This window comes from Bos javanicus, chromosome 18 (genome assembly GCF_032452875.1).
Source record: "Bos javanicus breed banteng chromosome 18, ARS-OSU_banteng_1.0, whole genome shotgun sequence".
NCBI classification, from domain to species: Eukaryota; Metazoa; Chordata; class Mammalia; order Artiodactyla; family Bovidae; genus Bos; species Bos javanicus.
The window spans coordinates 34,513,762-34,529,219 of NC_083885.1; the positions used below are offsets into that span (position 1 = coordinate 34,513,762).

At 45.9% G+C, this 15,458-nt stretch overlaps 1 protein-coding gene across 2 annotated transcripts in view; it reads right to left on the reverse strand.

Annotated features, from left to right (window-relative positions):
* Window positions 1-15,458, reverse strand: part of CMTM4 (CKLF like MARVEL transmembrane domain containing 4) — a 79,741-nt gene that overhangs the window by 8,350 nt on the left and 55,933 nt on the right. For both annotated transcript variants that reach the window (XM_061387450.1, XM_061387449.1), the window contains exons 2-3: window positions 8,873-9,049; window positions 1,009-1,107 (exon numbers count right to left, since the gene is read on the reverse strand). In XM_061387450.1, the coding sequence (XP_061243434.1) occupies window positions 1,009-1,107; window positions 8,873-9,049 (276 nt within the window). The remainder of the gene's footprint in view (window positions 1-1,008; window positions 1,108-8,872; window positions 9,050-15,458) is intronic.

Consider the following 15,458-nt stretch of genomic DNA (forward strand, 5'->3'; position numbering starts at 1 on the left):
GGCACTTACAGTGAGCGAGGTGCATTAGCCTCTCCTGGCTATAACCCCAACACCCAGACCCCACTACATGTCCAGCTGTCAGACCCTAGCCAAGTTCATAGTCATGTGACCCACAAAAAGGCAGCCTCAGGACTCTTTCGAAGTATTCTGGATCTACAAGGAAAAAGAGATCACAGAAGGGCCTCTCTTACAGACCTTCATGACACTGGTCCCTGGGAGAAATACCATGTAGACAAAACACCATATAGATGAAAAATCAGGGTCTCAAGTGTGACCCCCAAATCAAGCCACAAGGCCCAGCATTCCATATCTTAGCCCCCAGCCCCACTGCCTCTCATGTGGGCAGCTCTGGTGGGCAGCTTGAGAGTGAGAAGTGGTGGTGTTTTAATGATTAGCTAACGACCGATGAACCTATTGAGTGATACCTTGGAGAGCTCATAGTTTAGTATTCTCAATAAACCTTAAATCCTCTCAGTTATAAAAGTGCTGCATATTCTTTGTAAATACCGAACAATAAAGAAACGCAGAGCACAGAGAGAGACAGTCTTACCTTACCTGGTCCCATCCTCTGCCCCCATCCCCCACTGTGCTGACTGCCATGTGGTGTCCAGACTGCATCTTCTTCATGAACACCCCACACTGGCAGGCAAGGCCCTTAAAAGCAACAGCCCTTTCAGACATCCAGGGCTCCGCTGGGCAGAGACTGAAGCAGAGGTGCTCAAGACAGAGTGTGCATCTGAGAGCTAGTTAAAACACACTGCCAAGTTGGCAGCTCTGGGGAAGGCTGAGAACGCCATCTCCAACAAACTCCGGGATGATGCTGCCGTTCCAGGGACCACACTTTAAGAACCACAGCACTGAAGGGACCGGGGCCTCCGCTGGCCCAGTGACATCATTAGCAAAGGAGAAGCTGAAGGAGAAGCAATAGGACACAAGCCCAGGGGACAGAGCAGCAAGGCACAGAAAGTGTATGAACCAGCCTTGTTTTGACCTTTTGAGTTCACTTACCACGGCAGCAATTTCTGCTCCGGTTTTGTGATTTAAAGCAGCCAGTACGATCGAAGCAATAAAGAAAAAGAAAGTGCTGAGTCCAGTGTTGACCAAATCCTAAAGAATAAGATAAAGTCACTTGAAAAGGATCTTTGCAGGTTTTATCTGAAAAAACCACTGAAGAACTTTTGACATAAAAAGCACAATCCCCAGCCTCTCTGATGGCTCCTTGTTTTTGTTTCGGTGGCCCAGGGGTATTGATCACACAGATGAAGGCAAAGCGGATGCTATTAATCCTATTTAATTAAATAGTTAATGATGTTGCTTGATAAACCACCACAGAAAAATCCACATTTTAACCAAACACATCATGTTACCATTTCTTTCTTTCTTCTTTTTTGACCTTGCCTCAAGGCATGTGGGATCATTTTCCCTGACAAGGTATTGAACCCAGGCCCCCTGCAGAGGAAGCTCAGGGCCTTAACCACTGGACCACCAAGGAAGTCACCATGTTAAATGACCATTTCTTAATGACCTATTACAGAAACCAAACCGCTAACCCACAAGGACACACTCACTAATTACCAGGTAGAGTTCTAGTGTCTTCTTTTCAAAACACGTTCAAATCCTCTTATGGACAAGAATAGACTTAAACTGGTGAAACCCCTTCATGCATTTGTGACATATAAAGAATGAGAACACTCTTTATGGAGAACACACTTAGCCAGGCCGCGCACACTTCTCTTCCTCGTGCATGGTCTTCAAGTCTCCATGATGCTAAAGCCTAGAGGATTTTCCCCTAAGCTCCTTGCAAAGCAAATCAGGTTACAAATACAACGCTTCAAAGATTTAGCTCCTGTCTTACTTGTCTAGGGGAATACAGCACAGTGATTCATATAAACACCCAGACGAGGGTCCTAACCACTCACAACTGTGGACGGGTCCCTTTGCCTCTCGTGTCATATGTGGGCACAGCCCCCCACCCCTCCGGAGTGGTTTCAAGGACTGGGTGGAACAGCGTACATGAAAAGCCACGCATGTGCCTAGCCCACACGTAGGGTTCCCTGCACGTTTATTGTTACGCTGGTATTTCCACTTGTGCATTAGGCCCCCACAGCCTGGGTCATACCAAAGCACCTCTATGCTCTCTACAGGGAAAGAGAAACCAGGCAAAACCCTACACTGCTTAGGTGCCAGCTCGACTGTATCATCACCACCAGGTGGGTCCTGCCGGCTGGCCTGGCTCTGGGGGCCATCTCCTCCTTAAACATGGCAACATTCACCTCCTAACAGCTGAGCCCTGCAGCAGCTCCTGCCTCACTCCTGGCCAGCGCCTCCGCCCCTGCTCATGGACAGCAGCAAAGTACAACTACAAACTCTACCCAGAGAGGTCTACCAGCAGGGCAGCTTTCAGTGGTGACCAGCGTGAAGCCAGGACAAATGTTTCACAAAGTTAAACCTGGACGTGTTCAGTTACACCCAACTCTGGGTAAGGAGCTGCAGGAATAAAGACAACTATAGTTTCTAAACCAAAGGCTACTCAGAAATAGGAGGAAATATTTGATGATAAAATGCGGAGATTTTGAAGAGGTTCATGTGTCTACAGCTACACCACCCTGAACATGCCCAGTCTCCTCTGAAGACGTGCATGTTATTTGTCTATGAATTCCACATTTGGAAATCCTCTTAAATAGCATACTTTTAAAATCATCTTAAATAGCATACTAGTTGCAAAAAGGCCTAAGCATAAGGATGTTCATCATGTTATTTAAAATAGCAAAAAACTGAAGATAAAATACTTAAGAATCAAAGACTTGTTAAGTAAAATGGTATTTCCAATTGGAACAGTATGCAGTCATTAAAACTAATGATATAGTTATATTTAACATGGAAGACACTCAAGATAGTTCAAATGGGAAAGCTTGACTTTAATGGTTCCATTTTTTGGCGTTCACATATCACAACATACATCTACCTGTGAAAGACAGTCTAGGGAATTCTAGAGTATTACACCCCTGTATTAAGTGGTTACCCCTGCACGGCTGCTATCACATATGATTTTAATAACAGCTTTATTGAGATATAATTCACCACAATTTAATTTTAGAACATTTTTAGCACTTCCAAAACAAACCTCATACTCATTAGCAGTTAATTCTTCATCCCTTCCCTTAATCCTAGACCACTACCAATTAGTTTTCTGTCTTTAAGGATTTGCCTATCCTGGACATTTCATATAAATAAGAAACTTCTTTAAAAGAAAAAAGTCCAGGGACTTCCCTGGTGGTCCAGTGGTTAACAAGCCATCTCCCAATGCAGGGGATTTGGGTTCAATCCTTGGTGTAGGAACTAACATCCCATATGCTGTGGGGCAACTAAGCTCCATGCACCACAACTGCTGAGCCTGTACCACAACTAGAGAAAGTCCTCACACTGCCACGAAGACTCAGTGCAACCAAAAATTTAAAAAAAAAAAAAAAATCCAACTTTCAGCTGCTCCTGAAAAGTTGTTCTTGAAAGTCCCGTGAAGTAACACAACTGGCTGGGACTCAGTAGGAGAGCAACCTCTGGGTCTCACGGACCGCCGGCCCCTCTCCTCACTTGCCCATTTCCATCACGTACCCAGCCCCACAGGGCCCTGAGTCCCAGAGAGTGGGCCACCCTACAATGCGCCCCACCCCTCCATACTCTGCCCAGCAAGCGCCTATTCATCCCTTGAGGCTCAACTGGAATCTGGCATTTCCTCTGAACTTCCCCAATTGACCTGCTCCAGGCCCCCTCCCCTGAGGAATCCACTGTGTTCTCCCAGACCTCACACAAAACTGCATCCCACACAGCACACAGAAGAGCAGCTAGCATCTACCCTGTGCTTGCTTTCAGTTCCCAAAGCCTGGCCCCAGACAGGTGTTCACCACCACTGCTTAATAACCATAGGGCTCTGTGACTGGCTGAAGTCAGATCTACACAGGAATGAGAGAGGAGGTTTACAGCCATTCAGCCCATACTGTGCCTTGACGGCCCCAGGACCATGAGATTGACCATAGTGCTGATGACAGAGTGATAGAGACAGAGGAAAGGGACAGGGTAGGTCATTAAACAGCTGATCCCACTAAGGGATTGTAAGTAAAAAAAATATGGGAGACCCCTGTAAGTTATGGAAAGGTGACATTTCAAAGTAAAGACCCTCATTGTACTGAGACCTGAAATAACATTTCCACAGTGCCATGACCATCTTGGCTTAATTAGGTAGGGACAAAAAAACTCCCTCACTCAACCTGGAGGAGGAGCTGATGATGGAGGCATGACATCTACTAAAAAAAAAAAAAAAAATGAGGAAAAAAAAGTGGTCTTTTTCCCCTCTCCTTTTTCTTTGATTATAAAACTGTAGCCCTCTCACTCAGCTGCTTATAAGCCTCACAAGCATCCTGTTCTAATAAATCACTTCTTATCTATCACTTTGGACATAAAGGACGGGAACTCCTCTGTGGAATGGTTTAGTCACTAAGTTGTGTCCAACTCCTGCGATCCCATGGACTGTAGCCCACCAGGCTCCTCTGTCCATGGGATTCTCCAGCCAATAATACTGGAGTGGGTTGCCATTTCCTTCTCCAGGGGATCTTCTCAACCCAGGGATCGAACCCACGTCTCCTGCACTGCAGGCAGATTCTTTACCTTCTGAGCTACCAGTGAACCCCCTTTGGAGCCCCATGAATTATGGTTTCAGGGGCAGCTACCATCTATAGAGAGCCTACTGTGCCAACCATACAACTCCCAGTGTCTCACTGAGTCCTAACCTAATTAGGATCCAAGACACCTCTAATAAAGGGCCTTGAGGAAGTTGAGTTCTAGAAAAGATGAGTTTGCCATAATGAAAAATATATATTTGGTCTTTGTCCCAGATTCCTCAACATTTCCTGAGTGCCCTCAGTTGCCCTTTAACCTGTGCGGTCTGCATAAACTCCAGGAGTTAGTGTCAGAACTAAACTGAATTGCTGAATACCCAAGAGAACCCCCATGGACAGAGGAGCCTGGTGGGCTACTGTCCATGGGGTCGAAAGAGTCAGACACAACTGAGCGACTAAGCACAGCACAGTTGGTCTTACAGAATCACTCAGTGTGGAAAAACTACACAGATTTGGTGTAGGGGGGAAAAAAAACAACTATATATTTGGTGTCAAAAGTGGTGTCCGAAAACACCACACAATGAGTCACAGCAAAGCCTCAGGACTCTGCAGGTGGCTCCTCTGGGTGACTCCAGACTGCTCTCAACTCACCACAGCACCCAGCCTGGGTTCTCAGGTCAGGAAACACCTGTCCTGACCTGAGGACAGCAGAGGCCACAAAGGCCATCGAAGAAGGAACACAAAGAGGAAGAAGAAAAAGAGACCGTGGTATCATCAGAGGCAAGAGGAGAGAGTAGGCCACGAGAGAGACTGAGGGCGTACTCCAGGGCTGAAACCATTGCTGGGGGCGGCGGGACTGGGAAGTAAGCAGAGGATCCAGGAGCACAGTGATCCCCCAGTGATCCCGACCAGAGGATTTTCAAGGACGGAGCGTCGGGGGAGTGGATGGTGGAGGGAAAAAGTAGTCCCCGTGTTTGGAAGAGACACGTGGGAGGCTTGTAGGGTGTTGACACTGTCCGAACTCTTGACCCAGGGGTCTGGCTACGTAGTCTTTATCATTCTTCACTAAACTGTACTTTGACTTCTACAGATTTCTCTGAATATGCTGTATTTGACAATAAAAGCTGAGAAAAGAGAGATCAGGAGGTAGGAAAGTAGAGCAGACATCTGCAGACCTCCCTCCTCTACAAAGTTTGACTGAGCTTCCAGGGCTGGAGGGCTCTGACTGCCAGCTACGGGGAGTGGGAGACCCTGGTGGTCAGTGGTAGGGAGACCCTGGTGGTCAGTGGTAGGAAAAGGATGAAAGGATGGAGGGACAGGGTGGGAGAGGAGGCCAGGGGCACCACCTAGTCATCTGCCCTAGCCAACACCATCCTAAAGAAAAGAGGGATGTTAACTTTCCAGCAAAAAAGATACATTTTGATACAACCCCAAACACGTGGTCACCAACCAGTGGAAAGACTCACCATTAAAATAGAAAAACTAAGTATTTAAGAAAGCTTGCCAAATAGGTATTTCTGGAGATAAAGGCCTGAACGAATTAATTAGAACCTGAAGTCTTTTTTGTTGTTATGGTGATCTGGGGTCAGGGGTCCTTTTAAAATTAACTGTTTATTTTTTTATTTATTATTTTGGCCACACCACACAGCTTGTGGGATCTTAGTTCCTCAACCAGGGATTGAATCCGGGCCCACAGCAGTGAAAGTGCAGAGTCCTACCCAGTGGACTGCCAGGGAATTCCTGGCGATTCTTTCTTAAAAAAAAAAAAATGGAAGTATGATTGATTTACAATATTAGTTTCAGGTGTACAGCAGAGTGATTCAGTATTTTTGCAGATTCTACTCCCTTAGAAGTTACTGTCGGAGAAGGCAATGGCACCCCACTCCACTACTCTTGCCTGGAAAATCCCATGGACAGAGGAGCCTGGTAGGCTGCAGTCCATGGGGTCGCTAAGAGTCGGACACGACTGAGTGACTTCACTTGCACTTTTCACTTTCATGCATTGGAGAAGGAAATGGCAACCCACTCCAGTGTTCTTGCCTGGAGAATCCCAGGGACCGGGGAGCCTGGTGGGCTGCCGTCTATGGGGTCGCACAGAGTTAGACACGACTGAAGCGACTTAGCAGTAGCAGCAGCAGAAGTTATTGTAAGAAAATGGCTATAACTGCCTATATTATACAATACAGTGAGGTATGAAGTCTTCTAACAAATTTATGGCTGTCAAATAAGTAGGTAAGACAGAATTCAGGGTGTGAAGTCAAAGCTGGTGAAGTCTACAGGGGAATGACGTGGCTGACAGACACCAATGGCCTCTGACTCACAGTAAAGTTACTATTTCTCATACTGGCAGCAGCGCCCACGGGTTTGGAGCCTTTGTACACACTTGTCTCATTTCATTCTTAAAACAACCCTGCAAGAAAAACGCTATCATCTCCACTTGGGGGCTCTAAGTGACTTGCCCAGAGTCATATACAGCTCTTAAGAGCCACCTTGGACTTGAATACAGACAGGGTGGCCTGACTCAAAGCCCCTGGGTCTTAACCATCTTAGTAGCTGCTTCTTTGTCAAACAGGATCTCTGGCGTGGTTTTATTCACAGCCCAGCCCAGCGCCTCCCTCAAAGGTATTTATTTTGGCCTTAGACACTCTAGCGGAGTGTCTAAGAAGGCAATGGCAACCTACTCCAGTACTCTTGCCTGGAAAATGCCATGGGCAGAGGAACCTGGTAGGCTGCAGTCCATGGGGTCGCTAAGAGTCGGACACGACTGAGTGACTTCACTTTCATTTTTCACTTGCACGCATTGGAGAAGGAAATGGCAACCCACTCCAGTGTTCCTTGCCTGGAGAATCCCAGGGACGGGGGAGCCTGGTGGGCTGCTGTCTATGGGGTAGCACAGAGTCAGACATGACTGAAGCAACTTAGCAGCAGCAGCAGCAGTAGACACTCTAGGGGTCTGGGTTTCCAATGTACCTTGCCCCATGACGATGACCTTGCCCCCACGGAGCCTGCATGCTGTTTGGGGGAAGTTTGCGAGGTACTCTTGCACTGCCTGTTCATTACAGTCAATTTAGATCACAACACTGGAAGCATTTTCTTTAACATAGACTTTATCTTAAAAAGAGCTGAGACACTAAAACCTGTCACCACAAACTGTGATGAAATGCCTCCAGTAAATCTTGAGGTTTTAGAGCTTATTTCTTCCTTTTCAATGTCAGGATGAAACCAACTTTTCAATGGACAACTTTTCTAGCCCAGTTCTCCTTTTATTTTTCTTCCTAAAAGGGTCTGAACGACGCAGACGGCACTCTGTCAGGAAGAAGGTCACCTCTTGGCTCCCCACTGGAACACCATGGGAGTGGCCCGACCAGGCAAGGTGGCCAGCCAGGCTGCCTCCTCCTGGTTCCAGCGCTCCAGGCCATGCTCTCCAGTGCTGCGCGCACCAGCGCTGGCCAGCAGCAGAGGAGCCCATGTGAGCGCAAGCGGGCTCAGAGCCCCTCCCCCGAAACCCAAGGCCCTGATAGGGCCTGCCCGTGTCTCCCGAACTGGCTCTCTTTGAGTTCCTGCACGTGCTTATTTGCAAAGAAATATCAAGAAAACAAAGTGTTGTTAAGTTCACTCTTCCGCTTGGCAAAGCAGGGACAAGTAACACAAGTCCAGGAAAGGGGGCCTGGGAGTGACCAGCCTTGAGCTTCCCGTGTGGATCAGAGAGTAAGGCTGTCAGAGTTAAGAGCCCCAAACCATGGAAAGCAAAGGACACATTTTCTTAAGACTCGATGATCAACCCAGCAAACCCTCTGGGACCGCCCAGCTGCTTTGAATTTAATAGTAATAATATTCCTAGGTTTCACAAGTTAATGGCAATTTCATTCATATTTTCAGCTCTTCCTGAATCAGTACTTTTGCAAATGGCTTTCAGGTCCAGTGTGAAAATATGCAAATGTATTCATTCCATGCTCTCTTTCCCATTTTCTATAAGTATTAACATTACCAATCGTCTCAAAGGATCCCCAAATTGAAATGACATCTTTAAAGAAGTCAGAATAATCGTTATGTTTCTGTCATTAGTGAAGGTCCCATTAATTCTGCAGTCATGTTATTCAACCCAGGATGGAAATCTAAAATTTCACAGTTGCGTTACAAGGGAATACTTGTGTATCAAAATGAACCAGAACCAAACATGCCATGGAATGATTCTGATTTTCCTGGGTGCCGTGGAGCACTCGATCCTTTCCTAGTCAGAGAACATGACTTTTACTCACCGTCAGGTTCCAGTTGATCTGGGGAATTCTCATGTGAAGGTTGAGACTGAACAGAATCAGCAAGACTCCGGTCACCACAAACGCACTGCAGCTCACAAACTCAAAAAAGTAGAGGCCTTCACATGGGGAGCATTCCATGATGGTCTCTATGCAGATGAATGCGATCAGGGCCAAGATCTGGGAAGAAAATTGCAAACACACATGTATGTGTATGGTTAGCACACATCTGTGGACACACGTGCCTGCCGCCTTTTAATAAAACTCACCCGCCACCACCACACAACAACCACGGGGTTTTCCCCTGGGGATGGCAGTATCACGGACAGGAATGTGACCTGATCCAGTTCTTAAGTAAGAATAGGTACAGGGGCCTTGATGAAAGGATCAAATTCCACATGTGAACAACCACGGCCCCACAGGAGGCCAACACCAGGCTGGTGCGTGCAGCCCCCCGTGAGGAAGCAGAGAGGGGCAGGCTCACAGTGTTTTTAGTCCTGCCTCTGCCACCAGTAAGTGGACACCACCTATGCGCATTTCTCACTTACAGTCTCTATCAGGGTGATGTCAAACATTAACAGGGCAGGATGCTGGTGGTGTCCGTGTTAAGATATTTGCAACTACCCTTCTGGTTCAGCTGATGTCACACAGGCTGACTGAGACTTGTGTGAGGTCTGACTATGAGGCTGACTGAGACAGCTTTAGAAGGACTTGTATAACCCCTCCATGTAGAAGTCCTACCCAAAAATAAGGCCCACCTAATTAAATCATTAGGTATGAAAGGAGAATTCGGCGGCAGAGGATGAGATGGTTGTATAGCATCACCAACTCAATGGACATGAGTTTGAGCAAACTCTGGGAGATAGTGAGGGACAGGGAGGACTGGAATGCTGTAGTCCACGGGGTCACAAAAAGTTGGACATGACCTGGCGCCCGAACAACAACTACAATTAATTTATGGGCCATGCTTTATAAAATGTTTATCATTGGAGGGACTTCCCTGGTGGTCCAGCGGTTAAGAATCCACCTTGCAATGCTGGGGACGAGGGTTCAATCCTTGGTTGGGGAACTAAGATGCCATTTGCTGCAGAGCAATTAAGCCTGAGCAGCACAACTAGAGAGTCGAGGTGCCTGAATGAGAATCCACATGATGCAACTAAGACCGTCTGTGCCACAACTAAGACTCACACCACTAAATGAATGAATGATTCTACCTTGCAATGTGGGGGATGCAAGCTCATCCCCTGGTCGGGGAACTAAGACCCCACGTACCTTGCAGCAACTAAGCCCGAGCGCCACAACTTGAGAGCCCAAATGCTGCAACGAAAGATCTTGTATGTTGCCACAAAGATCCTGCATGCCCCAGCTAAGACCTGATGCAGCCAAATAAATAATTTTTTTTTAAGTTTATCATTGGATTTGATCATGAAGAGACAGCCTGGGAAGCTTATAAAAACATTTAAAATCTACCAACGTTAGAAACACTTTCTTTCTGAAGGACCAAAGTAACACTAGCAATATGTCCTAAGAGATCAGAGATCGTGAAGGCAAATAGGTGTCAATGAAAATCACAGGTCAACTTTTAAAGCAAGATTTTGGGAACAGGAGGGGGCCCAGAGACTGAGTTTAATGGCCCTGTGATCAAGGAAAAGTCAGGTGGTCTTACACCTAAAACCAGACCAGTCTTGGGCTCCTGGCCTGTACCCTACTTCTGTAACCCAGCTCCTCACCACCTAGCACCTGTCAAACCTATGCCAGAGCTTCCAGGCTGACATCCACCTCCGAGGTAGAGGAAGAATGGGCCAGCAGCTCTGTGGTCCCAGGTCTGTCCTCAAGATGAGCAACATCAGCATCACCAGGGAGCTTGTTATAGATGAAAACGCAGAATCTCTGCCTCCCCTCCTTGACCCCCCGAGTCAGAATCTGCTTTTTGACAAGATCCCCAGATGACTGAAGTGTGGGGAGAACATAAGGCCCAGGCTACTCTGGGGGCCTTCTTTTCCTCCAGGGGTCCCACTCATGCTTTGATCAGCTTACCTCCTCCCCCTGCCCTCCCTGATGTCACTTCTTCTCCCCGCCAGACATGACTGATCCCACCCTCCCCAGGAAAGCTTGGTCTGCGGTTGCATCCCATCTTTTATACCTGCCACTACGCATCTCTCTGCCTCCTGAGCTCTCGGATGGCAGGGGCCAGTCCACCTCCCTTCACTCCCAAGGCACCAAGCACACGAATCTGCACAAAGCAGGTAAATGGGGGCTCAGGGAGCCTCTACAAACCCACCCCAACAATTCCTGACAGACTCATCAGTCTCCACAAGAAACGAAGGGAGACTCTCTTTTTTCCATGCCTTTTTAAAAATACGTAGCCTTTCCATATTTCCACGTCAGTTCAGTTCATTTCAGTTCAAGTCACTCAGTCGTGTCCGACTCCTTGCGACCCCATGAATTGCAGCACACCAGGCCTCCGTACTCCCGGTGTTCACCCAAACTCATGTCCATCAAGTCGGTGATGCCATCCAGCCATCTTATCCTCTGTCGTCCCCTTCTCCTCCTGCCCCTAATCCCTCCCAGCATCAGAGTCTTTTCCAATGAGTCAAATCTTCGCATGAGGTGGCCAAAGTATTGGAGTTTCAGCTTTAGATTCAGTCCTTCCAAAGAACACCCAGGACTGATCTCCTTTAGGATGGACTGGTTGGATCTCCTTGCAGTCCAAGGGACTCTCAAGAGTCTTCTCCAACACCACAGTTCAAAAGCATCAATTCTTTGGCACTCAGCTTTCTTCATAGTCAACACGTTACAATTACGGGCCTTTTAAGCACACACTTTCTGCTTCTCCTAATGGCTCTCCTAACTCTCTACAGAACCAGACACTTTAATTCTCCATCTGAATTAGATGCCTGACTTGCAATCAATTCACAAAGAAATAGTTTATATAAGGGAAACTCCAGAAAAAAAAATTTTTTTTAACCCCTGTAACTGGATCTAGTAATCTTAGGCAAGAAATAATACACTCTACTGATGAGTTACAAATGTTTCTGGTATGCTAACTTCAACCATATTTGTGTGGGAAGGTAACACCTACATTCTTACATATTAAAATAAAAATGGTTTCAAGAATATGCAAATCAGATAGGCCATTCAACACAGGAGTGCACAGAACAGACAAAATTCCCTGTTCTTTAGCTCATATGCTAATGAAGAGTTTTAATTAAATTTTAAAATGTAGCATATTAGACAGTGATAAGTACAAAGGAGAAAAATCAAAGCAGGGAAGGAAGATGAAATGTAACCAGGACAAGGATGTTGGAAATTTTAGGCAGAGTGACCATGGAAGGCCTCTATGAGAAGGTTCTAGATTTACTACAAAGTTCACTTTAGTTTATTATAAAGTTATTAAAGGATACAATTGAAGAGTCAGATAAAGAGATACACAAGGCAAAGTCCAGAAGGGTCTCAATTACAGGAACCTCTGTCTCCCTGGAATTTGAAGTGCACCCACCCCCAGCACTTGGATGTGCTTTGGCTCACCAACGTGGAAGATCAATCCTGTTCAAGAGTTTTTATAGAGTTTAATCTGGAGCTCCCTTCCCTTTCCAGAAGTCGGCAGGTAAGGTTAAAAGTTCCAACTCTCTTATCCCTTGGCAATCAGCCCCCATCCTTAGGAGCTTTCCAAAAATCATCTCATTTAACACAAACCCAGGTGTGGCTGAGATTTGTTGTAAATATAAAAAATATAGATACCAAACACCTCTTATCACTTAGGAAATACCATGAGTTTTAAGCTCTGTGCCAGAAATGGAATGAAGACCAAATACATATTTCATTATTCCAAATCACAGTATCACAAGAGTTAGACATAAATACACACATATACACAACTATAGACATACATTAATACCCACTGATAGGTGTTTAGGTGGTTTGTAATACTCTAACATAAACTGTACACTGTTTTAAAAAATTTGGCTGTGTTGGGTCTCAGTTGCGACTTGTCAATCTTTTCTGGCGGTGCTGGGGCTTAGTTGCTCCTTGGCATGTTGGGGCTTCTCTGGTGGCTCAGATGGTAAAGACTCCGTCTGCAATGCAGAAGACTGGGGTTTGATCCCTGAGTTGGGAAGATGCCCTGGAAGAGGGCATGGCAACCCATTCGAGTACTCTTGCCTGGAGAATCCCCACGGACAAAGGAGCAGGGCGGGCTACAGTCCACAGGGTCGACAGAGCCGGACTGAAGGGACTAAGCAGCGGCAGCAGCAGGCATGTGGGACCTTATCGTTTATCCATTCTATATATAATAGTTTGTATCTGCTAATCCCACACTCCCAATCCATACCTCTCCCATCCCCTCTCCCCCTTGGCAGCCACAAGCCTATTCTCTATGTCTATGAGTCTGTTCCTGTCTTATACATTGATAAGTTCATTTGTGTTATATTTTTAGATCCCACATGTGTCAAAGAGTGTTCTGCCTATGTTTTCTTCTAGGAGTTTTATTGTCTTACACTCAGGTCTTCAATCCAATTTTAAAATTTTTGTATATGGTGTTAGAGAATGTTCTATTTTCATTCTTTTACACAAAGCTGTCCAGTTTTCCCAGCACCACTTATTGAAGAGACTGTCTTTTCTCTATTGTATATTCTTGCCCCCTTTCTCATAAATGAACTGACCATAAATTTTAGTAAGGAGAATACTTTTTTTTTTGCCTGCCTTTTGGTACAACAAATGTCAAATTTCCTCCAGCACAGTCAAATCTAACAATCATTGTTGAAGTAAAACCTATCTAATAGCCAATAAGAAAACAGAGACTCAGGCAGTCCAGTGATTAGGACTCCACACTTCCACTGCAAGAGGCATGGGTTCGATTCCTGGTTGGGGAACTAAGATCCCATATGCTGTGTGGCATGGCTAAAAAGAAAGAAAACAGGGGCTCAAAGTTATACTGGAAGCCAACAACTTTGAAGCACCTACAGAATCAAAAGTAATTCAACTTATAACAATTCTGCAGTAGACAAAGATACATGTAAAACTGTACAGAGATGTTCAGAAAGATGTAAATAAGGAAGAGCCATTGCAGTTGCTCACCGGGAGATCACAGGTGCACCCTTGAAGAGAGTCCGTTCTGTGTAGCACCTACCAACTGCTCAGGAGTAAATATTTGCATGCTTGAAAGGTACTGATATTAAAAGCTTGTCAGTGCTCTGTAACAACCTGAAGGGATGGGATGGGGACGGGGTTCAGGTTCAGGAGGGAGGGGCACATATATGGCAATGGCCAATTCATGTTGATGTATGGCAAAAAACCATCAATATATTGTAAAGTAATTGGCCTCCAATTAAAATAAATTAAAAAACAAAAAAGGCTGTCAAATTTCCTCAACTATGGCTAATTATGACTGGCAACATCAAAAACCATGGATGGGGGGCAAACAGCTGGCTGATCAAGATGACACAAAACTTTTTAAAAATTCATAACCCCCTGTTACTACTGGTGGGAGTGAAAACCATCAGGACCCTTCTGGAGCACTGCGCTAACAACAGTATGGTTCAAGTACAGCCCGTTCTCTGACTTCCGGGCTCACGGAAGGGTTGGAGACTGGGGCTGAGTCTCCCAGGGCGAATTTATCTTCAGGATGATGAACTTTGCACCTCAACTTCCTATCCATTACAATGCCTTTTGCCAGTGGTGATGGAGTAACAGTGGGCATTCTGGGGAGTCAGTTAATTGGAAGCTGAGTGAAAGAGAGTGAATTTGCGTCTAGCGGTTGCTTCCACGTACAGTCACTGTAGTCTTCCCTCTGTAGGAATGGCCTCCAGATATGCGCTGATCTGACATCATGATGAAGAAACAGGCCTTAAAATTCACAAGATCAACTTCTAGTTTGGCCCTTCCATGCCAAACTAGAAGTGTCTGAGTGGTGAAGGAAGAAAGGGTTTGAATCATAAGGGGCCAGAAGCTAGAATTTTTTAGCAGGAGAATTCTTCAGATCATCAAATGCGTGAAACAGTTGTCAGTGGACAATTCTCTTTTCATTGGTGCCTAAATGGAAGTTATTTCCCAACAGGGATATACCCCATAATACACAGCATCCAATTATAAACACACTGTACCTTTCCTCCCATTTTGGTGGGAATCACATGAAATAGAACTTATGAGAATTCCAGGATTCATAGGGCAGAAACCTGCAGCAGTACTATAAAGGGAAAATAGCTATGTGTGGGAGATTAATATAATTTATGTAGCCAGTGTATCAGATCACATCATAAAGTATCTGACAAATCTTGAATTGACAAAGTCTGACTGCTGCTGCTGCTAAGTCATTTCAGTGGTGTCCGACTGTGTGACCCCATAGACGGCAGCCCACCAGACTCCTCCGTCCCTGAGATTCTCCAGGCAAGAACACTGGAGTGGGTTGCCATTTCCTTCTCCAATGCATGAAAGTGAAAAGTGAAAGGGAAGTCGCTCAGTCGCATCTGACTCTTCCAGACCCCATGGACTGCAGCCCACCAGTCCCAAATAAAATGGCACACAAAGTTGCCTCCAACGCACAGCAACAGCCTGAAGAGACAAATGTTCCGATGACGGCCTCCTACACACA